This window comes from Cylas formicarius, unplaced genomic scaffold (genome assembly GCF_029955315.1).
Source record: "Cylas formicarius isolate icCylForm1 unplaced genomic scaffold, icCylForm1.1 PGA_scaffold_1__22_contigs__length_36826433, whole genome shotgun sequence".
In the NCBI taxonomy this organism is placed as follows: Eukaryota; Metazoa; Arthropoda; class Insecta; order Coleoptera; family Brentidae; genus Cylas; species Cylas formicarius.
Genome location: NW_026844264.1, coordinates 34274580 through 34301306, shown reverse-complemented (window position 1 = coordinate 34301306; position 26727 = coordinate 34274580). Strand labels below are relative to the sequence as shown.

The window sequence follows — 26727 nt, the reverse complement described above, 5'->3', positions numbered from 1 at the left end:
ACTTTATGGGTTAACAAAGCTTAAAGAAAACGAGCCTTTCTTTAGTGTCATCAAAGATTATTTCATGATTAATGGTCGTATCTCTTACCGACAATAAAAGTGGCGAAAGTAGATACTGGATAAATTTTCCGATATGTGATAATGAATCGCCTGTTATTCAAATGATAATATCCAAGCGAAAACACAATATTTTGCAAAATAAGCATATGGAGTCCCTTGAATATTCCGAAACACGCCCGACGAGGTCAAAGAAATGGTAGGCGCAATTCCAGTTTAAACCCGATATGGCAAAGTCAGGTTTCGCCCACCTAAAAACGGTCGACTCGAGAACAAAACGTCTCATAAACATGTCCGTTTAAAAGCCCGTTATGGTTCCCGTAATGAATTATATACGCAGGACAACGAATTTAGAGGAGTAGACATTGACGAGAGTTAGTCACCTCGCGATCTAATTAAAATCTACGTAAACAAAAACGAACACAACGGACGCATCTCTGCTCCCGATCGGTAACAAGAAAAAATTCGGAACCTAACGTTCTTTGTCCTAGCGGGCCAATCGCGACGCACGGAAGCGAGGGCCAACCAATAGGAGCGCCGCACTCCCCACGTGACAAATCTCGACGGTTTTCTTCGAGTGTTTATAAAATCTTTGTCCCAAACTGACAGTTTGCGATTTGATTGTCCGAATTTCTCGAGACGGGCGCGTTTTAAAGTACCAGGGTTTTTTTACGTAGCGCAAAAATCGCGTACTTTTTGCTGGTATAGCTGGATCGGCGTTTGAAAAGCGTAGTAGACATTTCGAAAGTGTAAGATGGCGGAGACTGTTGCACAGATGCCCGTTTCTCCAAAACGTGAGTACTTTTTTGATATTTGGAACTCTTATGTCTAGGGCCTGACTCGGGACAGACCTGCGTCAGTCTTTTTTCATATATTGTGAGTTGCCAAAAAAGAAATGATTATTTAAATTGTAACTAACCAGATAAACTTTTTGAATGTAGCTAAGTGACCACTATTCGCGATGATTAAAACAAAATCGTCACTTTATAAATATAAAAAAATATATATATATATATAATAAATAAATATAAAAAAAATATAAACTAAAGTCATCATTTTGATGCCCTAATGTTGTATGCTATAGAGATCTTTTTTGTTAAAATGCGCTGTCTAAATCTAAAATTCTATCTCTAACTTCATCCAAAACAGCTTGAAAAGGAATTTTTGAAGCTAATGCAGCATGTGTGTATGTGATGATGAAAGGAATAGCTGCCCAATTGTACTTTGGTTACCGCTTGAGTTTGATAAAGTGTACTAAGTACTTTCCATCACTTTGGATAACTTGTTTAATTTTAACAGGGCCGTACTATCAATTTGATCGCTGCCTTGTGTTTTAAGGTGTCTCTGGTCCTTACAACTTCAATTAGTTTTTTTTTGTATAGGTATCTTCTGACTAAAATACTCTTGCAATACCTGCTTTTTGCTGCTGAACATTAGTTCTTAGCTGCCTGGTGTGATATTTTGAAAAAGCGAATTTTCATTTTCCCTCCATCCAGTTTTGTTGGCTGAAAGTCGAGCTACAGTAAAATGGATATTCTTTTTCCTTATTTTTATATTTATAATGCAGTTCGATGAAGACGTACGTTAACTATGGTAGGTTACGTTCCATACGCTTTGTCGGATTCTTCTTTTGTTCCAAAACCAATTTGCAATGGCATTAGCAACGTTGGTTGGTTACGGTCTTATTTGATGGCTATTATTGTTAAGATGAAAGGAAGAGAATATTGTTATTTACCCGTGATCGTAATAACGTAGAAACAAATACATCTGACTGGGTGAAAAATGAAATCAAATTTTCAAATATTGGCGTTTGTTGTATCACCTTTGACAATAGTACTTTACTTCGGTTACATTTAAAAAAACCCGCTCAAAACTAGAGAGTAAAAAAACGTTTTTACTGTTTTATACACTATACGGAAAGCAACAAAACAAGTTGGGTAAAATTTGAGGTTAGGCGTTTGACATTCCAAAAGAGAAAGCTATCTTAAAGTAATCCACACATAAAGAGTAAAGACAAAGTATATAATTTTGTCCAGATTTTTTAAAGAGATCTACTGCATTTACGTAAAATTACGAAGGAACTTTTTTTTTCTACAGAAAAACAAGGAACTGTTTTATAGTCTTCAACTTCTTTTTAAAACTATTTTTATTTTTATAGTCCTTAATTGCACGGGAAGGCAATTGTAAAATTGTGAGGCTAAATGGTTTAAATATCTTTGATTAAACTTATTTTTACCATTACTATATTACATTTGGCAATAAATTCGTTAGACTTCCGGATTTTCAAATACTTTTCATATTTAACTTTTTCACTCGGTGTCGTACTTATTGAGGTAAGGTTTAGGGGCGTCTTAAATGGAGCACCCTGTACATAAACGACTGACCCGGTGCGTCTTATAAAATGGTAAAGTCATTTATCCTATACTTGTCTTGAAGTTAGCTCGAATCGTTTATACACGGTTAGTCAAAGTGAAAAATATTAATTTTTGTGAAAAAATCAAATGGAACACCCCGTATATTATACTTCGAAAATAATAAATAAGATTACTTTCGCACACTATTGTATAAAGCGTTCTATCGTTAAATATGTTCTAGTTTTTTAAAAACCGCATCAAAAATACTATTTTGAATCACAATAAGTGTCTCGTAAAAATGTGAAACATGATTGTCCCACCGTAAATGATTTTTTGAAATCCATTCATTTCTATGGCGTTAAAGTCAAGTCTATTGGTATGGTTAAGATGATCGTTTTATCCACATCAAGAGATAACTTAAACGTGTCGAGTAAGAACAACGGTAGTTTTTGGACAATTCGTGAATGGAATTAAAAAAAAAATGCACATTTTGGTAAATAATAACCAAGATTCCAAATAGGAGCAACGGCAGTTTTTCGACGATTCGTGATTGGGATTATTAAAAAAAGAAAAACACGTTTTGCAAAAAAGCATTTATTCGAAAGCGTCGATAAACTTGGTAACCTCCGCGTAAACCTCGAATCCGGTGGGCAAACCGCGGCCGTTTTCCTCCATCGCGCTGCGGGAAAAATCAAACGAAAATCGCTTCCACCGTCGTTTCCACTTACCGCAACTTTTTCAAGGTTTCGCGGGGGCGGTTCAGGCAGAACCGCCGCGGCGTCGCCGCCCTCAGGTCTTCGCGTTCCCTGTAAATCTCCCGCAGCGACGTGAGCGACGCGATCAAGTTGAAAGCGAGCGCGCGGAACCTTGGGGCCCCGTCCGCCGATTTCAGACCCGCGAGGTACCCGACGAGGTCCGACACGACGGGGCCCCATTCGTTCACGTCCACGCGGCCGGTTTCGAACCGCGCGATGTCCCGGATCCGGTCCAACGTTTTTATAAACGTCAAAGTGGCGTCGCAACCCCGGAAATCGGGATGCGGTAGCTCTTTGAGGTACGTCAGCGCCGCGTACATCGTTTTTGAGATGTTTTCGTCCTCGTAGCACAGCTGGAATACCGCAAAAACATGCAAACATCAATTGCATTTTGATATTAAAAAGCAAAAGTGTCTGGTAGTTTTTTTTTTTTTTTTTTTTTTTTCACAGACCACTGTGATACTATTTACGACACATCAAAAACAAAAAATAGTAAGCTGTATGGAAAATATATGCATCTTTTTATGTTAAGTTTTTAAGTTATGTATTAAAAAAAAATAAATAAGAACTAAAAGTTCAGATTTTCACGAAATTACATATATACTACTATATATACTGAAACATGACAATAAAACCTTAATTAATGTTCTGAGAATTGAAGTTCAATAAAGGAGAGGTATTACTCTCAAAAAAGCAGGATACAAGGCATCCAGAAAAAAGGGTTGAGTTTTGCTTTTTTAAAAAAATAATGGACATAATTCTTATTTTGGGATATTTATTTAAATATATGTAATATCATTTTAATAAAATTTGACACACATGTCCACACATTATTTAGTGTACCACACTTTTTTCAAAATAGACCGGTGGCGGGCGTATGGAATTTCCCGTATTTATTTTTTTGGGTAGACATTGAAGGTACGCCACTGATTTCCTCTAAAATAATAATTATTCATACAATCTCCGATGATTTATTTATTTTTATCTTGTTGTTAGGATTTTATGTCATTTCATTAAAACTGTAAAAGTAAAAAGATCAGTCTTCTAATATTTTATTTCTCTGAAGGACACTAACCAAAACTAGATATATATAGATATATGGTTCTCGATTTAACCACCTAATTAACCAATATATTTGTTCATAGACCGTCCGCCAGTCATTTATGAGTCAGTTGTATTCATTTATGAGCAGATTTTTTACTTAAAAATAAAAACTAATTTCAATGCGATATTGTTATGACCATGCAGTTTAAGTTTTGTTTAGCGCTCTTATAGTTATGCCAAATCTGTAACTATCACTGTCAGTTGTGAAAAAACATTTCTATCAAAGCACCAGCCTAATTTTATGGTTTTCTACTTACTACTTAAAACCTAAATAAATAATACACTTACTTAGTCTATGAATGAATGACAACCTGAATTTTTTATTTAAAAATAAAGTGACAACAAACAATATTTAAAAACAGATCAGGAAATCACAATGCACTAACAATTTTCATGGTATTGTAAAAAAAACTAAGATGAACAACTGACCTTTATTTTAATAACAAACCAAAATTTTGTGTTCATGTAAAGATTATTGCGGTTTTCACAGAATTTTGTTGGGCTCTTGTTTGAGTATCTGACGACGTAAATAAAATATCATTGTCACAAAGCACCATCTGGTGGCGAGGTAATAAATCGCAATCATCGCATAATTAAGTTATCGAAATTTATTTCCCGAAATGTTGTTAGAGATAGAGTAAAGAGCATCTAACAAAAAAGATTTGAAATTGTCTCAGTATTTAGTCTAGGTATGATCAATATTTGAAATAACTGATTTTAAAATTTAAAATCGTATCTACGCCCTCTGGTGGCCATTTCAAAACCTCAAAAATGATTTCCAAGTTTTCTCTTGAGGACTTTTTTTCTTTTAAGCAATTATTATGAAAGTCTTAATGCCAGTGGCGTCGCACTCTAATTACATTAGAAAAAAATACTTCAACATCATCCATTTCATCATTTCGTTTTTCTGTGTCTTTTGCAATAAAGGTACCCCCAACACTTTTATCAAATCAGCTCAAAACTACCCTGTATATTAATTAATTGATCCTTATTCCTGTGGACACACTGTATGCCGTTAAAACCAAATGTCCGCGTTATTTCTAGATCTAACCTCACTTTCGGCCCCTCTCGGACGTAACGGTCGCGTTCGCGGCACTTACCCTTTTTTTGATGACGGTCCATTCGAAATTGTCGAGCAGGTTGCTTTCGTTCAGCTCCCACACTTTAAGTATGAAAGAGTAGTCGATTTGGTTGCCGGCCCTGTCTAGGAATGTGGTGCTTGTTTCCCAGTGCCTTTCCAGGGCGGCGGCGGACCTCTCGAGGTCGCAAACTATAAAAACGGGACTCGCGTCCCTCGGGTTCGGGAACGTCGGTGACAGGATTATGATGTCACCGTCCGTGACAGCGACTGGCGCCCCCAACTGCTGCGCCAAGCTTAGGCCGGCGAACGGGGCGTCGCCGCTCGTGTTAAGCGAAACGATGGCGACGTCGGCGTCGCGCAGCGCGGCGAGACACTCGGCGACGCCGTCCGCGTAGTCTTTTAGCGTGGGATTGTCGAAAAAGTACAGGCCCACCGGCAACGACCAGTTCTCCTTGAGAGATACAACCTAAAAGGGATTATAGCAAGGGTTTGTTGGTACCCAAATGGGGGGCTGGACCTACCGAAAAGATAGTCGCCGTGCTCGCGAGATCCATCGAGTGGCGGCCCTCGGGCTGCCGGATTTTGGTTTCGGTCATGGCTAATGAACACGTTATTTTGTTTTTCGCCTGGAGTTTTCGAATCGCCGCGTCAAATACGCCCACGTTCGGCGGTTTGGATGACGGCACCGGCACGATATCGCTAACGATAGCAACGCTTCAAGTTAGGGCGAAAAGGAAGATGCAAACTTACACCGGTAAATTGCTGATGTCGAACGCGGGCTCGTCGTCCGAATCGAGATCGATCGATATCCTAAAACAGACGGATATAATCCGGGAATGTACTCCCGCTATGGCGATTACCCACATTTTAAGTCGTTTGCGGATATTTTCCAATCTGCTGTTTACGTTGTCGCAACATAACCACACTCGTCGTCGATAGTTGAACGTTCGTTGTTGTGGTCTGTCGTTAGCCTTTTGTTGGAGCGATATGATTGGTTGGTTTGCGAGCGCCTCCTGTCCGTGAGAAAATCAATCCTCGCGAATGACGGTTAAATTAATTTAATACGGGAACAAAGGATTGTTAGTAAAATGGTCAAACTGTTTTACTGATCAATCGAAAATGGCGAAGAGAAACAGCGGAAACGGAGAATTAAATCTAGAAAACGGCCGACTTGATGAAAAAGACGTATGACGCAACGAGTCGGTTGGGGCGACGGCGCCATGGGGAAATCAATAATCTGCGGCGGCGCGCTTTGAAGTTTCGCCCCTCGTCCATTCCGCCTTCGACGGGCCGTCGCGACGCCGAAATCGATGACAAATCGCGGGTGATTCCTTCGACAACGTATAACAGTTCGGTGCGTGTGCTTTGATCGTGTGTTAAAAGCGAAAAACGAATCTGCAAACATGTTGATCGGTCTTGTTAGGGAGTCGGTGCTGCAGTGCTTCTGTCACACGTGCCGGGCCCCGGTGCCCGCAGCCGGTAAGATGCCGCCTGCGATATGAGATACCGGGCAATTTTCAATTGAAAAATGCGTGGACGGTTCTTGAAAATATTTTATTAGGTTGGCCGTGGGTAACGCTTCTACGTGACGTCACCTTCAAAATTTTGTCATTCCGAGTTGTGCCGCAGATCTCCGAATCGATCGATTTTGATTTTATTACAAAAAATCGATCCAGGAGGTCATTTTTTTTTCGCCAATATGGAGAAACACGGGGCAATATGTATATAATAAATTAAAGAATAAAGTCCAAATATCTGAGAATATTGGATTTCACAAGGTTATATTTGGAATGATTATTCCGTAAAGTCTGTGAAATCATAACATATTTGTAAAATTTTGAGTTTTGAGCACTTCCATTAGCATGTTTAAATAATAAACAAATGAATGGCCATTTTGATTTTTGATTCCGCCTTAACCAATTTTGCCAAACAGCAGACTACAAGTCATATATTTTTTTTTAATTTATTTGATTTGGTATTGATTAAATTAACCGACAATACACTTTCCCACTTAAAAAAAGGTTTGAAGTGTAACTAAGTAGTTTGACAGTTCAAATTCATCTACATATAAGTATATGGAATAGACTGAACCCTCTAATAGCTAATAATAAATATTCCGCTACATTCAGCCCTGTTTTTTTTTTAAATTATAAAACCATGTGCTCGAAAACGTGAAAGCATTCCGTCCTTTTCGAATAAAGTGCACAGTGGTTCGCATAATTTTTAAATTTTGAAGGTGATTACGGCTGACCGAAAAAAAAAATTAAAAACGAAACAAAAAGAAAATTTTATTGCCCTTTTTCCGCTTGGGAAAAATCGCCCGGTATTTCAGACTGCGGAGATGGTACTGCCGAATTCCAAATTCCAATTTATCACGTTCAATCGAATAGATCAAAGAGATAGGCGAAACCAGCCGTAACGACAAAAATTGACTTGACATATATCAGGTATATTTTGTAAAAAGTTGGTGTAAAATCGTTAATGTAGTCAATAATATCGGTCAGTAAAAACTGCTCGTGTATGGGCCACAAAAATATACGAACCGTTAGAGATTGAAGAAGAAGGTAGGCGTGATTTGGATCGCTTGCGGTTTTCTTTCTATTCGTAAACGCTCACACAGAGTGACATTCGTTGACGTTTGCCGCCTACTAGATCTTCGTACCGGGCGCGGCCTACTTTCGCTAGAGCGCCGAGCCTTTCTTTTTTATTTTGTTTTAAATTTAACAAGGGCGACGGTCAAATCTAATGTTACGCGTAAATTTTTGTACGTTCTAAATTGTTTTTCACGTTCCGCCAAATTTCAATTGTCAATTATTAATTAATTTATGTATTTTTTAACGAGCGATAACAATGGGTAGTATTAAATAGGTATACTTCGACCAAAAATATAGTGCTTTCACAACCGACCCCCCGATTAACTTTGCCTACTGTTTATTACTCCAAAACCGCATCCCATTATAGAACGCCCAGCCGAGCAAACGCTTACCCGTAACCATTCAAGGACCGTCCTAGGAATATAAATATGTTTTCAATCTTTTTCGCCGAGCAATTCTTGAAACATGTACATAAAAAAATTAGTGCAGAGTAAAACAAATTAAATTAGAACAAAAAAATGTTTAGATTTTGTAATTTAATTTGTGTTAAATGGATTTTCATCAAGTAAAAGCCACCTCAGTCCAATGCAGGGTAACAATTTATTACGTTCTATTTCATTAAATTTCTTCTATGGTATCATTATCAATATACAAAATAATAAATATAGTAATAATAAAGTACCATTCACTTAAAAAATCGTCACTATCGCTCCTGTAGTCACTTAGTTAAATGATTTTTGGTCGTATTATGAAATGGTCTTTAGAAGGTTACGGCGAACGGTATAGCAATAACATAATGCTGCGATGTTGCCGGTTCTTCGAAAAAGTAGCACCAACATTGAAATTTTAAATGCCCCAATACTTTATAATTACTTCAAATAATACATACCTCCAGTTTTCGAAAAAATAAGAATTTTTTTCATTTCTCCGAACAAAACATAGCTTCAATGAAATTTTAATTACTAAAATTTTAGACGTAACATTTGATTTGTCAGTTTTTGCAAGACAGTCAAATGAATGCTTACAAATGTTTTATTACATTTCTATTTCTTTTTTCCAGATATCTTTCGTCAAAAATTCGGTTTCATGTAAATTGCGATTGGATTCACCATAAATCACAATAGCTTCAGTTTTTTGCTTTTGTTTTTAAGTATTAGTAAATATTTAACTCAATTAACAAAATAACGAATTTTAAAACTACCGATCGAACGTCGATTAAATGCTAAATAGCAACTGAAGCTGAAAAACTAATGAAACTCGAATTATTTTAGAGCAAATATTAAAAAAAAAACAGTTTAAATCGATATTTTTTTGTGTCAATGGACCAGTCCGAAATAATTTTAAAAATACCGCGAATTTTTTATTAATTTTTTTATTTAATGCAGTTGATATTATTTATATGTATATAAATCAACATCAAAATCCTCAAAGAAAATATATATCGCTACCATATATACCTGGATTATCAGAAAAACTCCAAACCATTTTCAAGGAACATAAAATACAAATAGGACACAAAAGTTATAATTTACAAAAGACATATCGCTTCACTAAACTCAAAGCAAAAATTCCTGTTGAAAAAAGAAGCAATATAGTATATGAAATTCCATGCTCTATTGGCGACAGTGTATATATAGACCAATATTTAAAAAATAGAATCAATGAAAACAGTTCTTCATACCCATTGCGAAAACACCAAACACACATTTAATTTTCAAAAAGTTAAAGTCCTACTAACAGAACCTAACACCAAAAAAAGAGAACTTTATGAAAGTATAGAAATCCAAAAAAACGAAAATTCAATTAATTCAAAACCGATTCTAAAAACCTTAACAAAATATATCGTTCAATTTTAAACTAACAAAATTAAATTATCCAATGTAATAAAAAATAAAAAACATCCGTACCTGTTTTGCATGCCATTCCAATCCGTATAAAATATTCGCTGACAAATTATTTTTATTTTTAATATATTAACACAACGTTAAATGTCATTAATTGTTATATATGTCACCTATACAAAATAAGAATATTTTGAACAAGATCGAAATTACGATCGAAACGTTAATAAATATTTAGAAGAATCACATTAATTGTCTTCGAGAGACCGAATACCCAAGAGAAATTGGAGAAAATATACACGCGACGGTCCAAGAAAAATTCATTTATTGAAAGTGTTATTTTTTGGATAATTCTATAGATTTAGCCTTAAAAATAAATAAAAATCGTTACTAATCTGTAACACTTTTTAATAAATAATTATAATTATATTAATTATAAAATATTTGCAACAGGTTACCAGTAGCCCGTTACACTTTAAAATATTATATATATATATATATATATATATATATATATATATATATATATATATATATATATATATATATATATATATATATATATATATATATATATATATATATATATATATATATATATATATATATATATATATATATATATATATATATATATGATGACACTATATTCCGGGATATCATCCGTTCGCTCGTTGAACTCCGACTGGAATCCTGCATCCGACTGGAATCCTGCAAATCTTGCATCCGACTGGAATCCTGCAGACGTTTCGCCAAAATCTCACTTGGCATCTTCAATGCTCGCGCTCCGAAAACACTTCGAACACTGGGAGGTTATCGGCGGTGCGTGCGGTATTTATACTCTGCGCCGGAGATGGTAACGGTGCTGCTTGTGCGTGGGGGGAGGTGGCTCCGCCCCCTGAATTGTCGCGTTGTTAATTTCGCCCGATCGTAGTTGCGATGTCCCCGTTGGCTGCTGCGCATCGCTCTGCTGTTTGATTATCGTTCTCCACGTGTTGGATAAATGCAGAGCGTCGTCTCTCGTATTGAGGTGTCCGGACTTTTCTATTTCGATGGCCTCTCGTATAATCCTAGTCCTAAAATCAGGAATATTAGCTATTTGTTTGCAAGTGCCGAAATCAATTTTATGGCCTGTTTGATGTTGGTGCTGAAACAAAGCAGATGTTGTTTGTTTGTTTCTTATGGCTAAACGATGTTCCTCGAGCCTGGCTGAAATCCTTCTGTTGGTCTGTCCCACATACGTCAGGCTGCACGATCCACATGCTACACTGTATACTCCTTGGTTTTCCAGAGTAATTTTTTGTTTTGGGTTTCTTAGTATTGCTCCGATGGTATGATCAGGTTTGTATGCCGTTGATATGTCGTGTGTCCGTAATATTCGGCCGATTTTGTCAGTAACCCCCTTGATGTATGGCAGGACAGCGATCGATCTTCGTTGGGTCTCGTCCTGCACTCTCTGCTGCGGCTGTTGTTGTTTACTGATTGCCTTGCTGATGGTGCGCCTTTGGTATCCGTTTTGTTGAAGACAGGTACTAATTTTCTTCAGTTCTTTATCTCTGTTCCTCTCGTTTGTGAGCCTGAAGGACCGAGCAATTAATGTATTTGCCACTGCCTGTATCTGTGATGGATGGTGATGAGATTTAGCGTTCAGATATCTATTAGTGTGTGTTGGTTTTCTATAGACAGTGTGTTCCAAGTGTCCATCTTCGGTCCTTGTGATGTGCACATCTAAAAAGGGCAGACTGTTATCCTCTTCAAGTTCTATTGTAAATTGAATCCTTGGGTGAATGGAATTCAGATGATCTAGGAATTTCAAAAGCTCCTCCTTGCCAAAAGGCCATACAACAAATACGTCATCAACGTATCTTGTCCATAGTTTTGGCTTCAGATTTGCCTTCACTATTGCTTTCTTTTCGAAGTAAATCATGAAGAGGTTGGCAATCACAGGTGAGAGAGATGATCCCATTGCTGCTCCATCTATTTGTCTGTAAATTTTCCCGTTGTGCATAAAGTAAGCGTTTTTCAGGCAATGCCTTGACAGATCCATTATGTATGGCGGAAGATCTTCGTTTTTCTTCTATAAGCAAGAGTGCCTCTTCTACTGGAATATTCGGGTAGAGGGATTTGACATCGAAACTTGCCATAATGTCGTCCTTGTCCATCCTGAGAGAACCTAAAATCTGAGTGAAATGTTCTGAGTTTTTAACATAGGAATCTGCCTTTTCCACTATAGGCTGAAGTGCACTGGCCAGATGTTTTTCCAGCTTGCATAATGGTGAGTTAAAGGCGCTTACGATTGGACGCAGGGGAACCCCGTCCTTATGGATCTTTGGCAGCCCGTAGAATTTTGGGCAACGACTCGATTTTTCCCTCGGAATAAGTTTCTTCTTTGTATCCTCGTTTATTGATGAATCGAGAATTTTGAACTTAGTTGTTTTTTCCAAATATGTCGTGGGATCTCTGGTGACTAGTTTGTATATTGGGTCGTTCAAAATATCCTCCAATTTTGCATTATAATCCGACGTGTTCATGACGACAGTGGCATTTCCTTTGTCTGCTGGCATTATTAGGAACAAAGGAAATGCCACTGTCGTCATGAACACGTCGGATTATAATGCAAAATTGGAGGATATTTTGAACGACCCAATATACAAACTAGTCACCAGAGATCCCACGACATATTTGGAAAAAACAACTAAGTTCAAAATTCTCGATTCATCAATAAACGAGGATACAAAGAAGAAACTTATTCCGAGGGAAAAATCGAGTCGTTGCCCAAAATTCTACGGGCTGCCAAAGATCCATAAGGACGGGGTTCCCCTGCGTCCAATCGTAAGCGCCTTTAACTCACCATTATGCAAGCTGGAAAAACATCTGGCCAGTGCACTTCAGCCTATAGTGGAAAAGGCAGATTCCTATGTTAAAAACTCAGAACATTTCACTCAGATTTTAGGTTCTCTCAGGATGGACAAGGACGACATTATGGCAAGTTTCGATGTCAAATCCCTCTACCCGAATATTCCAGTAGAAGAGGCACTCTTGCTTATAGAAGAAAACGAAGATCTTCCGCCATACATAATGGATCTGTCAAGGCATTGCCTGAAAAACGCTTACTTTATGCACAACGGGAAAATTTACAGACAAATAGATGGAGCAGCAATGGGATCATCTCTCTCACCTGTGATTGCCAACCTCTTCATGATTTACTTCGAAAAGAAAGCAATAGTGAAGGCAAATCTGAAGCCAAAACTATGGACAAGATACGTTGATGACGTATTTGTTGTATGGCCTTTTGGCAAGGAGGAGCTTTTGAAATTCCTAGATCATCTGAATTCCATTCACCCAAGGATTCAATTTACAATAGAACTTGAAGAGGATAACAGTCTGCCCTTTTTAGATGTGCACATCACAAGGACCGAAGATGGACACTTGGAACACACTGTCTATAGAAAACCAACACACACTAATAGATATCTGAACGCTAAATCTCATCACCATCCATCACAGATACAGGCAGTGGCAAATACATTAATTGCTCGGTCCTTCAGGCTCACAAACGAGAGGAACAGAGATAAAGAACTGAAGAAAATTAGTACCTGTCTTCAACAAAACGGATACCAAAGGCGCACCATCAGCAAGGCAATCAGTAAACAACAACAGCCGCAGCAGAGAGTGCAGGACGAGACCCAACGAAGATCGATCGCTGTCCTGCCATACATCAAGGGGGTTACTGACAAAATCGGCCGAATATTACGGACACACGACATATCAACGGCATACAAACCTGATCATACCATCGGAGCAATACTAAGAAACCCAAAACAAAAAATTACTCTGGAAAACCAAGGAGTATACAGTGTAGCATGTGGATCGTGCAGCCTGACGTATGTGGGACAGACCAACAGAAGGATTTCAGCCAGGCTCGAGGAACATCGTTTAGCCATAAGAAACAAACAAACAACATCTGCTTTGTTTCAGCACCAACATCAAACAGGCCATAAAATTGATTTCGGCACTTGCAAACAAATAGCTAATATTCCTGATTTTAGGACTAGGATTATACGAGAGGCCATCGAAATAGAAAAGTCCGGACACCTCAATACGAGAGACGACGCTCTGCATTTATCCAACACGTGGAGAACGATAATCAAACAGCAGAGCGATGCGCAGCAGCCAACGGGGACATCGCAACTACGATCGGGCGAAATTAACAACGCGACAATTCAGGGGGCGGAGCCACCTCCCCCCACGCACAAGCAGCACCGTTACCATCTCCGGCGCAGAGTATAAATACCGCACGCACCGCCGATAACCTCCCAGTGTTCGAAGTGTTTTCGGAGCGCGAGCATTGAAGATGCCAAGTGAGATTTTGGCGAAACGTCTGCAGGATTCCAGTCGGATGCAAGATTTGCAGGATTCCAGTCGGATGCAGGATTCCAGTCGGAGTTCAACGAGCGAACGGATGATATCCCGGAATATAGTGTCATCACATTTTTCCATCCGTGAATCAATACGTGAGAATATATATATATATATATATATATATATATATATATATATATATATATATATATATATATATAATAAAATTTGGGTAAATTTAATTAAAAATAAATCGATTTGATAGTTAAATGCCACAAAAAATAATAAAAAACTTAATAATTTTTTTTTACTTCTACTTTTTGTGGTTATTAATTTTTGCCTTTTTTTCATCAGCAACCTTACTTCTTGTAATGGAGGTGTTTCCTGTTTTTAATTTACCCTATATAAGAAGCGGGTTGAACGAACGCCGACTCGACTGACCGCCGCGTCTCGACGATCGGCGCCGCGACGACGACGACGCCGATGATTCACGCGCGCCTCTTATCGGACTGACGTCACCGGCGTCGCGTTGTCGAACACGGAACGTCGTGTCTTCGTTAATATTTGACTGACGAGCGCCAAGTTTCGGCGGGTTTGAGGGGACAAGCGTATTTCCTAAATATAATGGTTGCTATGGTAACTATAGAATCATTGGCATGCGACATTAAAGTTGTCATAGTCGTATAACAAATAGTAAATTTGAAATATTAATGTGCGCGTGCATCAATATGTATAGTGTCGCAAATAAATTTAAAACGCAATTATTAAGTTCGTGGTTACTATCATTTCTTTTAGTGCCTATCTTCGTATCTAAAACATTTTGCTTGGAAATACTCCACCAAAAAGTAATGTATTTTAAGATAACAAAAATCACAGGCACATCACATAACAATTATCGATTTTTAAATAACGCGATTACCTTAAAGCTTCGAGTTATATTCCTTTTTGGACTATCATTTCTTTTTGTTGTTTGGGTTCTGCTTTGTAATCTTATTCTTGAACAGTATAAATTTCGATGTAGTTAGTATATTATAAAAAAAATTCGTGAAAACCGCAGTAGGTATAGTGACCCTTCTTCTCGGACAAGTTGAATAACGTTACGTCCTTGGTAGTAGATAAACAAGGGGGTCCTGCAACAACATAACCCCAAAAACTTAAAATCGCCCCGCGCGGGGGGCACGATCCTTCTAGGGGGTGCCGCCCCCGATGTGGGGCCCGGATGCTTATAGGGTGTGCTTATAGGTAATGATGGTTACATATGAAGAATAATCACGTCACGTGCGCTTATTTGGATGGCTCACCTTTAACTTTAACGCCAAGTTAACGGGCATATTAAAAGCAAGGTGTTAGATGTAAAGAATCATGACTTATCTTGTTGTTTTTCCTACCGAGGATCGAAGTTTTTGAGTTTTCTACTCTTGCTTCTTGTGTGATCCTTTACAAGAATAGATCGGAGTTCGTTTAAGTAAATGATAAAAATCACGGGTCCGAAGTTGGCAATTGGAGCGTAACTTTTACAATAAAATTTTTGTCGCGTAAGGCTTCGTTCGATTTCTTAAATAAGCTGTCTAATTCCCCCTAATTCTCCCCCCCCCCCCCCCCGCGTCCGCAATGTAAATTGGATAAATTGGAATTTGGACGGGCATAAAAAAAAATGCGCTGCCACGGCGTTTACGTAATATATTCCGCAGTGCACAGAAGGAACGTACCGATCACGAAAGTGAAAACGAAACCCAGAACCAACCAGCCGAAAAGGGTTCAGTTCCTCAGTAAGTATTGCGCCGTTATGGAACACTTAGTTTGTATCGCATCACTCGCAGTTGATCGCACGAATGTTCCGTTTGTAGCGGTATGTACAAGGGAAGGCCAAAAAGGATGAGACCAACCGCTGAATGCTGTTTTACGAGGGTCGTTGAATAAGTCTCTATTTTTTGTAATTAAAAAAAAAATTGAACATCGCCTTCAATCTATACAATCTATACGTACGTATGTTAGACGTAAACCTTTATCCATCGAATGACTAGGAACCAATTCTACCATGATGTGAAAAATTTTGATCGTCAAACGATGACGAATAAATTTAGCGCCAAGTCTGTTTTTTGGATCAGTCGCCCATGTCATTTGAGATTCTTCTCTATTTCTTTTATTTTCCCAAGGTTTTTTACACTTTTGTTCTATCTGTCAACTTTTCGTACGATGTTGTTACCACATCCTCTCTAAATATCTCTCTTACTTTCGTTTTATTTCCTATCCACTCAATTAAGCAATGTAGGTAGATTAGTGCAAGATTGTTAGAATACTTTTTAACTATTTTTAAAACTTCCAATGTTGAGTTTTGGTAGCGAAAAGCTTTGGATATGTTGAGAATAATAATTTTCTTAATTCTAGAGGGCAGTTTTGGCACTCTAGGGACCATCGACAATCGCCATCTTCAAACCCTATGTTTCTCCATCTTAGCCCTGTTATTCCTCTGCCTGTTGGTATGGCCTCAAAGTTCCTTTTTGCCTAGAAATTTTTATTGTTGTTATTATGTGTTTGTTTCGTGATGTGCAGAGTTATATCTACATCTCCAGATGTTATTCTCTTGGACAGTCCCGTAAATTTTTCCCAGTATCTTTCTCTCGAAGATCGACAGTAACGTTTCATCCTGCTTTCCTGTTTCTAACAACTTATAGAACGACCCTCGTAACATTTCGTGTTAGCTTGAACTATGACACCCATCCTTTTCTCAATCTTTTAGGTTGCTTTTGTCGGCCTAGCGTCTACGTTGCGGGCTTGTTACAGCAGTTTGTGCACGTTTTTTTTTTTAAGTTGTTGCTGAAATTGCTTGCTCGTTCTGTCAAAATGGCGTAAAACGTTTCGGCGACTTTGCCGCGTCGCGCGTTAATAAAAATCCGAGTAATTTGGTGTTTTTGTGGGTGGACCAGTAATCCTACCCGAAAAAACAGGACCCGAAAAGTGCGTGGTGCTGCGCGGGAGTTGCAACGGTGAGTGTTGGTCCGCCACTGCGGAAATCCCCCGAGAAAACGAGAAAAAACTAAATCGTAGTTGTAAGGAAAAAAACAGAAAAATTATTGACTCTCGTCCTTCAATTGTGCTTAGAGCAAAAATTGTTATTAAATCCTAACTTAAAGTTAATTTAACTGTATGGGGGCGATTTATTTATATTTTGACACCCACCTGCAGGGTCAGTTTAGAAAGATTGAAAAAAAAGTGTACGTAAGTTTGAAGATTTTTGCTCTACGAACTGATAGCCGAGAAGTCTAGAGAAATGCTTACGGAATAACCTCGGTGTGTAACGACGGTTTCTCTTCGCGTCCTGCGGTTTATATGTCCGTCGTTGGGCGTCGTGTGCCGCCATAATTAACTCTCCTTTTCCTCAGCGACCGAGGTTCGATGCCAGGAGAAGACGCGAGGCGGGGTTCGCTACGAGGTCATCCTCAGCGAGCCCGAGGTCAAGGCGGCGCCCCCGAAAAAGATCGAGCAGCAGCTGACGCCGAAAAGCGGCGGCGGCGTCTCGGCGCGCGATATCGAAGACAAGCTGAGAGCGGCGGAAGAACGCAGACAGGTCCGTCTCTCTCTCATCTATTTTGTTTTTGATTGCTTGATCTCTGGGCGTAACCGACGGCGACCACGTTTTCCAGCAATTGGAGACTAGCAAAATGGCGGCGCTGTCGGCGAAAATGCAAAAGATCGAGGAGGCGAGCCGCAAGAAGGACGAGCAGACGAGTCAGTTTATCAGCGCCACCCGCGACGCCCTCGAGCAGAAAATGGGCATCGTCACCGAGAAGAGGGAAGCGTACATCACTGACTTGAAGACGAAACTAAAGGTAACGAAAAAAACGTCGAACTTCGACTGTATTTATTTTCTTTTGCAGTTATGTCGATAAATAAGGGAAAAAGAAATTCTTAACAGCTGAAAATAATAGCGCTCTGCCTCTCTCTCCCTCTCCTCCCCCTCTATCTGTCTCTCTCTCTCTCTGTATATTGCAGGCTGTCGTTAGTAAAGCCTCGCCTCTACGTGCTTGTTCCAGAATTTTCGTATTCTAACCCATTTTGTCCCATCTTGGATTCCACTTTGTTCTCTATAGTCTCACTCGTATAGTGTTTTTCCTTAGATTCTTTGGTCTCAGTGTTTACATATTTGTTCCCTCATTAGGCAGCTCTCATCGTTTGCTTACATCTTATCGGGTCTTTAAATGTTCTCATGCATTTGGTCTTTTAGCTTTTTTAACGAGCTTCATGTATGTTTGGTTCTTTGGGTTAGTAACTGTCGTACTCTTGCTTAAAGTGTTGTTTTAGTTCTGATGTTGCTTATAACGAAATGTGGTATTTTTTTTCCCGAAGGACCATATCGAGAACGTGGAAAAAACGAGGCTGTCGCTGGAACAGCAAACGGACGAGGTGCGGGTCGCTATCGAGGACAAACTGAAGACGGCGTCGATTCAACGCGACGGCAACATCAAGAAGATGCTCGAGCGTCTTAAGGAGCACGTAAGTACCTCCGAATCATCGCGGCATCCGTTTTAGTTTGCCTTCGCTGTCGTACGTTTATTTGAGCTCTGCATGTGCGTCATTTTGCTTCGTTGAAGGAGGATCAGGTGCGCAAAGTGCGCGACTCGAATAATCGGAAGTTGGGACAGCTCGACGCCGCCATTCAGGATAAGCTCGAGCAGGCGAGGACGCGTAAGGAGCAACTCGAGCAGGACCAGCTCGAACGGCTCAAGAAGAAAGTGAGTAGTTCGTCCTTTCGCTTCGCCAAAATTTTTTTTCGACGCTTGGTGCCGTTCCCTCTATGTGCTGGGGGGTTTCTGAAATGACGTCGTATATTATCTATTGCTGGACAGTTTCGTATCATTTTTCTCAGCTGAAAGGCAACCACAAAAATAAAACCTACATAGAATTTTGAGGAATAACACAGTGTTTCTTGAAAACAAGTCAGAATTTATGAACTTTTAAACAATAGGGTTGAATTTTAAGAAGAGTCTAAGTCAAAATTTGTGAAAAACAAGTCGTCATTTCAGAATTTGTAAGTTAAGGTGTAATTTTCTGAAAAATAAGGCCGAATTTCTGAGTATAGTCGAAATTTCTAAGCTAGTAAGAGTTTATGAAAAACAAGAAAAAAATTATTGGTTCTAGTTTTAAAATTTTGAAGTCAGAATTTGCTGAAAAGAATTCAGAATTGTTGAAAAATAGGTCAGAAAAACAAGTCACAATTTCTGAAAAATAAGTCATCGTTTCAGAATTTGTAAGCTGAAGTAGAATTTCTGAAAAATATTTCAGAATTTCTGAGTGTAGTTGGAATTTGTAAGTTAGGTTCAGAATTTATGAGAAACATGTAAAAAATGTATTGAAACATAGGGTTTTACTTTAATGAAGTAAATTTTTGACGAATGACTTAAAATGTCTTGGAAGCAAATCAGAATTTATTAACTTAAAATTTTTATACAATGAGACAGAATTTCTGAAAAGAAGTCAGAATTTTTTAAAAACAGCAATAATTTTTGAATTTATAAGTAAACATAGAATTTTTGAAAACAAGTCAGAATTTTTTACACAAGTATCTCACAAAGAACAATGGGAATCGGAATGTCACAATTTCCGAAAAATAAGGCAGAATTTTTGAAAGGTCAGTCATAATTTTTGAATTTATAAGTTAATTTCCAAAAAATAAGTTTCTAAAAACAATTCAGGATTTCTGATACAAGTCTCTTCTAAAAAGCAGTGAGAACAGCATTATTATTTTTGAAAAATTATGCAGAATTTCTAAAAAATAACTCGTTTCTTGAAAGCAAGTCAGAACTTGTCAGAATTTTTGAACAATAAGGCAGAATTTCTGAGTATAGTCGGAATTTGTAAGTTAAGTCAGAATTTATGAAAAACAAGTAAAAAATTTATTGAAATCGGTTTTAGTTTAATAAGTTAAATTTTTGAGGAATAACTTGGAGGCAAATCAGAATTAATGAATAATAAGGCAGAATTTATGAGGCGGACCGTAATTTCATAGTCAGAATTTCTGAAAAACAAGTCAGAATTTTCGGATTGTTAAAAAATAGGTCAGAAAAACAAATTATATTTCCCGAGAAATGTCATAATTTTTGAATTCATAAGTTAAGAAAACAGAATTTCTGGCACAAGTCTCTCGCAAACGACAATGGGAATCAAATTGTCAGAATTTCTGAAAAAATAATTCAGAATTTTTGAAAAATAAGTTATAATTTCTGGAAAATAAATCATCATTTCAGAACTTATAAGTTAAGGTAGAATTTCTAAAAAGTAAGGCAGAATTTCTAAAAAACAAGAAATTATTAAAAACAAATCAATTTCAGAATTGCGATAGAACTTCTATAAAGCAAGTCAAAATTTCTAACTGGCGAATTTCTGATTTCGAATCGAATTGTCAGAATTTTTGAAAAATGAGGTAGAATTTCTGACAAACAAGTAAGAATTTCTTAAAAACTAGTTATAATTTTTGATAAATAAGTCAGAATTCCTGAATAGCAAGAATTTTTTGAAAACAAGTTAGAATTTTTGCAAAACAAGTCAGAACTTCTGAAAATAAGTTGACGTGAGTCTCTAGTAAAAGACAATGCGAATTGAAATATCGGATATAGAGAAAGAATGTTTATAATTATATGGCATTCAAAATTTAAATACCAGATATATTTTTTGCAAACATTTTCTGATAATTTAGCAACATTGGCAGGGCAAGGTTACGAAAAAACGGTATTCTCCTTATTCGATTCGACATTATGATGGGGAGGCTAAATTTTCTTATTAAAATAGATGACGTCATTTTAATAACACCCCGTGTAGGTAGTCTTTGCCGCTGCTCGAAGTATACGCCGTGTTTCGTTTCGAATATCGAAATAAAAAAAAAGTTCTTTTTTGCGATGGTCAAATTTCGCGGATGAAAATGAGCCACTCCGTATATATCGAGTTATTTAAGCCTGCGTCGTCGCGTCATCGCGCCTAAGGTGAGTCGTCCTCGTTGTCGCAGACCTGTAAAAATTTATTTTTCGAAAAAGTGGATGTGGCGCCATCTCACGATTGAGAGGTCTGTAGACGGGTTCATCGCATCCATCACCCTTTCCAGTTTCTCTCACGCTTCTCATTTCCCGTTTTTTTTTCTTTTTTTTTGTTGCGTTCCATCAGAATACGAAACCGCTGGAGGTGCAAAAGTCGGTCGAGTCGACGATCGAGGGACGCAGAACCGAAGTGACCAACCTGATCGAGAACAAGTTGTGCGTTGCGGAACAGCTGCGCGAGAAAGAGATGCAACGGAAAATCGAAAACGTCAAGAAACACGTAATGGTTTTTTTTTTTTTTTTCGAAAAATTCATTTCGAAACTTTTAATCACTTTTTCCTCCATAATCACTCATCACGGGCACGTTTTCATCTCCTATCCAGAACGAGCAGCTGGTCGAGGTAAAGCAAAAACTAGAGAATCGTAAGACTGAGACGGTGTCGAAAATCGAGACCAAGCTGACCGCGGCGGAACAGAAACGCGAACAGGAGATCCAGAAGAAACTGGAGAACATCAAAAAACACGTGCGTATACTTTTTTTTTTTGTTTTTCGTCGCCGGTATCTGAGATTCTGTCTCCGACACCGATAACGTCACGCGCTAACAACGGACCAACCACAACCAAGCGAATCAAACGAGAAATGGTAAATTATTGGATTCTGTGGTCTGTGGTCGAGGCCGGGTGTCACCGATTTAAAGTCGCCCTAAAGCCCCGTAGGTCCGGCCGTTTCTGCGCGTATTTGATCAGATAAAAATTGCTGTTAAATGTATTGCCTCGGAGCAGGGGTCCTCGGCCTAGAGATTTGAATTAGATGGTATAGAGTGTTCAAAATTAACGAATATACAGGGTGTCTTCTCGTTGAATGTAAATAATAAGGGGGTCCATTTGAAAAAGAAAACTTCATATGAATACATATACAGGATGGTAAAATATTCAAAAATATAATATTTAGACGTTAGATATTAATCAGTTTTTATTTTTAAGTGAAACCCGCGCGAGGGAGTTACCAAAAAATTAAGAGACCGAATGTGCTCATAAATGAACGCAAATGTCGTTGTTTTTTTTTTTTTTTAAGGAAACCACTCACCGCCTATGAGCAAATAATATTTTGGTTAATTTGGTCGCCGGTGCACTGGTTAAACAAGAACTTTTTTGTCAAAAAATATTAGAAGATTGTCCTTTTTACTTTTACAGTTTTAACAAGATAAATAATAAACGATTCGCATTTATTTTTTTTTTTTATTTATTAAGTGTTTTAATGAAATAATAATGGTAATTCTCTGTATGCTGCGGCCGTGCGGAGAAGAGGTTTTTATTTTTTTTAAGCGAACACCCTACATTTGATTGAAAAAAATCAAGAAATTATTTTTTTTTTTTAGAAATGAGTGGAGTTTATAAGAATAATTTTTGTTTCAAGAGAAATCTGTGGCGTTCCATCAATGTCTGCCGAAATTCCGTATCCCCGCCACTGGTGTATTTTTTTAAAAGTGTGGTACAATAAATAATGCCTCTTGATACTTGATATTAAAATACAATGTTTTATTTTTGAAAACTTGACCACCCTGTATATCAAAAGTTGAGAAGTTACAAGTTTGAAATGAACCCAAAACTCGCACCTTAATTATCGTCATTCAATTAGAAAACATCCTGCATTTTATACGGTTTAATTTATTTTTTAATTTTGTGATTTTTTTTTTATTTTTACATTTTTAAGAAACGGTCAGTTTTTTTTTCGGCCATTTTTAAAAAGCTATTTTTCTCTTGGACCCCTTCGTAACATACTCGTTTCATGATGATGGAAATAGAAAATTGTAACTCTGGACACAGTTTACAATCCTGTCTAAACCATATTATCCGTTTTGCTGTTTTTCTTTTACGAGCAATAAATTAGTCACACACCCTGTATATTATTTAAAAAATATTTCAAGTGGGGCTTGCAGTCCTGGACCTTCCACGTTTTCTGATCCGATAGAGCAAATGGTTTGCGAGAAAAAAAAATTTTTTTCTGAAACGGTGCACTACCATTTCGCCATATTTTTTACGAATTTGGATTTTCGGCAAGTATTTTACACTGGAAAAGAATAATTTTTGAAGGGTCTTATCTATAATTGAAAACCCCTGTATATGGTCGAAATAAAAGTTATAGTAATGGATCTTTCGCAAAAATAACCCAAAGAAAATTTTCAAAATTTTTTAATAAATACTTGGAGTTTTGATTACTCCCAGTTTTGTTTCACTGGCCAATCTGAAGTCGTCGGAAACAAATTTAATTATCTTCAACATCCTGTACAACTTCTAGTTGTAGTCGATTTTCATTGAAAAAGGAACCGATTTTTCAGTTTTTGCACCCTGTACATTTTTAAAAAACGTCAAGAATAAACGTTTGTCCAGCCAAATCTTCTGTATCTTCTCGTTCGAGAATGCGATTTTTTTTAAACTTTGCAAAACTCAAAAATATTTGGTTCCTTATTAAAAATTATAAAACGTAAAATATTTGGGAAGGATGGCCACTTGAAATTGTTAGAACTTTTCGCCTTTCCTTTGCTCTTTGACGCTTTTTCAAAACATATTTCATTGTATTATACAGGGTGATTCTGCCTGTTAGACGTATGACAAGAAGGACTTATTTTAATGTTCTGAATTTACTTCACACTCCAGTGTTTGAGAGTTTTACCATTTACGAATCTCGATGATTGGCGTAACGTCAACAATTTCCATTCATTGCGAGGTCCTTCTGTCCTTCTCAATTTGTTTCTCACACTTTTATTTCTGCCTTGCAGTGCATTTACAGCATGCAAATGGAAAACGCACATTATCTGATCCGATATATATCTCCAGTATAAAACCTATCAAGAATTATTGATACAGGGCTCAAAAGCAGCAGGTGGGGGTTTTTACGCGTTCCAGCGCTTCTAAAATCCTCCCGGACTTCGAAATATAATTTGAACTCGTGAAACGCGACCTGGAAAACTGTTTTCCCGTTTCCGGTTTTTGTATTCGACTCTTATCCCCTTAAAATTTAGTCATATTTTCATTCTTCTTAACTTGTAACGGCCCACAATCAGCAAAATAACTTGGTGTTTCAAAACTTCTTTCTAACCAAAACGCATACTGCGCAAATGTCGACGATTTTGATGTTTTCGAGTTTACGGCGTTGACCCGTTGCTATTTTGATGCAGGAGAAGCACGCCGAAACGGTACGCCTGAACAAAGCTAAAATGGCGGCCCAGGAAGAGGAGTACCCGTCGTACGGCTAAGCTAAAAAGTTGTATGTATTTATCCGCTTTCGCCCCCCCCCCCCCGTCCCCCGGATGTCTACAACGCGCGGGGGATTTATCAGTAGTCGAGTTGTTGGTACCCGCTTCTTTTTGGACCGCGAGAGATGTGATTTTTCCGTTTTAACTATTTATTTTATTTTCTCTGCCGTTTGTAATATTTTTAATTTGAATTTACTCACTAAACGTTTATTTTGGATCCGTTTTGGTTTGTTGATTTCCGCGTCCATCCCAACCACTTTTGTCGATTTCCGTATGACGTTAAAACATGTTGGTGGACCAGCTCGGTGTGAATTCGCTTGTGTAAAAATGACCACCATATATTATTATTTTGAAATTAGTTGGGCACTTCTTAGCTAGGTATATTTTGGGAAATTGCGAGGGAACGTATTTTGTAATTCGTTGGGTGCATTATATCCGCGTCCGATAACGGTGATAACTTTAGATAGGTTATACTCCATTATATAGTATTATTAGCTAGAGGGGTGGTCGGTGTGTCTTTGTGCGGGCCGCTTTCGGAGCAGCATAACGCTTGCCGTGATTCGCTCAAGAAAAATTTATCATATACAGGGTGGCACGAATTATAGTGGTGAAACTTTGGCGCCTTATTCGGCAGGTAGAAATACGCAAAAAAAGTTCATATAAACTTATATCTTGGTTTTGAAAGATGCAGAGAAGGAAAAATCATTTTTCCTTTTTTTTTTTCATGCAATTTTATATCCTAGGTAAGCTTATTTTGGATAATAAAAAAAGTAATAATCCAATTAAGTGCACCTAGCAAAAAAATCTGCTATAAATGTGTTTTCAAGTGACCACTCAACTTGAAGGCAAACTCTTGAAGAGCTTTTTTAAGAATACGGAGACTCCCTGTATATCCATAACGGAAGTGTTTAGGGACGTAATGTAAGAACTTTTTTTGCAATTAAGGCGAAGGATATTTTTGTTAATTTACTGATCTTGGCCTCAACGCGGCGATCATTCGGCCATTGAAAAGAGCTTGTATTTTCCTCCCAGTGGCCATTATAACCAGGATCATTCGACCATTACCTAAGATTCGTTCTGGAATCGTGACAGCAGCACTTGCCTTAATGCAACGTAGTTGAGAAATCTTTTTATTGAAAATCTTTCATCTGCCGAATACGCTGCCATAGTTTCTCCATCTTAAATTGGACCATCCCGTTCAGCGGAGGTTTTTTAATAAATTCAAAAAATGTCTGCACCACATGAGATATTAATCCTAAGTGTGTGTTATTTTTGTAAAAATTCTACTTTAACGTTGATCAAAATTAAAACGCTGCAGCTGCCTTTAAGTGTGAGTGTGTGTTAAAAATAATTGTTAAACGGGGAGTGTTTCGAGGGCCCCTTTTTCAAACCAAGAAAACTGCTTTCGAATGATCCCCGTCTCACGCTTTCGCGATTTTTTCTGCGGGGTGGCTCAAAACACATTCTAATTGATATTTTTACGCAACAAAAGTTTGGGCGATTAGTCTTTGCTCACCTATCCAATGTAAGAAAAAAAGAAGAAGATAAACACCAATGGTCAAAGCACCAGTAACTTTTTTAAAAAATGTCCCAATCATACTTTTGTCGCATGTGTTTTGATACACCCTGTATATTCGAGAAACCGGAAAGTAATAGGTACGTAATACTACGGCTGTTTGAATTCCGCGTTTTTCCGTGTCGTTTCGTGCTGTTTTTAATATTTGCCTAGTTGTAATCAAATTCGTTTTCCTTTATCATAATATTGCTTAATAAAATGTAAAACAATCGATGATTGTGTTTCATTTCCCCTTCCATCGAAATTAAACCACATAGTATTTACATACTGTCTTTTAAAATGGTTTCCTCCATACGTTGAGTATTCCGCAAACTGAGAAATTGTTTGCACAATGTTGAGCAAATTTCGTTTCGGAAAAAATCACAAGAAATGCTTCGATTTAACTTTGCTGTCGAGGTGTTTTTAAACAGCCTCAAATCGTGCATCGAAAAAGCCGTAATCGCAAAAAAATATTTTAAAATTTTTAACCTTAAGTACTATGGTCAGATGATGCAAGCAAATTTGGCCAACACAACGGAAGAAGAAGATAACTCCAAAACTAATGATTAAAACAGCAATAACAAATTTTTGGAATGTGTTTTGATACACACATATTTGGAGAACAAAATAAACTCGGTATGTTTCTTGCTGTTTTTAGTATTTGTCCAGTTGTAAATCGAGATCGTTTTCCTCTATGTTAATATTGTTTAATAAAATGTAAAACAATGTTTGTGTTTAT

The 26727-nt window shown here is 37.6% G+C and overlaps 2 protein-coding genes across 8 annotated transcripts; one reads left to right on the top strand and one right to left on the bottom strand.

The window, feature by feature from the left end:
• The first annotated feature begins 672 nt into the window (after nt 1-672).
• LOC132696082 (S phase cyclin A-associated protein in the endoplasmic reticulum) lies at nt 673-26214 on the top strand. Of its 7 annotated transcripts, XM_060660662.1 has the most exons (9): nt 6605-6830; nt 15840-15917; nt 17532-17716; nt 17793-17978; nt 18496-18642; nt 18741-18881; nt 21304-21456; nt 21560-21700; nt 24356-26214. In XM_060660662.1, exons 1-9 carry the CDS (start codon nt 6755-6757, stop codon nt 24431-24433), a joined length of 1185 nt encoding a protein of 394 aa, XP_060516645.1. In that variant the 5' UTR covers nt 6605-6754; the 3' UTR covers nt 24434-26214. The 7 variants fall into 7 exon arrangements, with proteins under 7 accessions (XP_060516646.1, XP_060516645.1, XP_060516647.1 ...); XM_060660663.1 differs by lacking the exons at nt 6605-6830; nt 15840-15917 and adding an exon at nt 673-851; XM_060660664.1 differs by lacking the exon at nt 18741-18881.
• On the bottom strand, nt 2990-6360 carry LOC132696083 (uncharacterized). The gene is made up of 6 exons (XM_060660670.1): nt 6216-6360; nt 6102-6161; nt 5873-6050; nt 5371-5817; nt 3140-3519; nt 2990-3090 (listed from the first exon to the last, which is right to left on the bottom strand). Coding segments are annotated over exons 1-6 (1152 nt in total). The 5' UTR covers nt 6218-6360; the 3' UTR covers nt 2990-3005.
• Nucleotides 26215-26727: the final 513 nt, after the last annotated feature.

What these genes read in the sequence shown, in the direction of transcription:
- LOC132696082 (XM_060660662.1), top strand. Translation starts at nt 6,755, where the DNA reads ATGTTGATCGGTCTTGTTAGGGAGTCGGTGCTGCAGTGCTTCTGTCAC. An exon ending in ACTTGAAGACGAAACTAAAG is followed by an intron (nt 17,979 to 18,495) that starts GTAACGAAAAAA and finishes TTTTTCCCGAAG; the next exon opens with GACCATATCGAGAACGTGGA. An exon ending in TGGAGAACATCAAAAAACAC is followed by an intron (nt 21,701 to 24,355) that starts GTGCGTATACTT and finishes ATTTTGATGCAG; the next exon opens with GAGAAGCACGCCGAAACGGT.
- LOC132696083 (XM_060660670.1), bottom strand. An exon ending in GACATCAGCAATTTACCGGT is followed by an intron (nt 6,051 to 6,101) that starts GTAAGTTTGCAT and finishes TGCTATCGTTAG; the next exon opens with CGATATCGTGCCGGTGCCGT. An exon ending in GAAACCTTGAAAAAGTTGCG is followed by an intron (nt 3,091 to 3,139) that starts GTAAGTGGAAAC and finishes TTTTTCCCGCAG; the next exon opens with CGCGATGGAGGAAAACGGCC.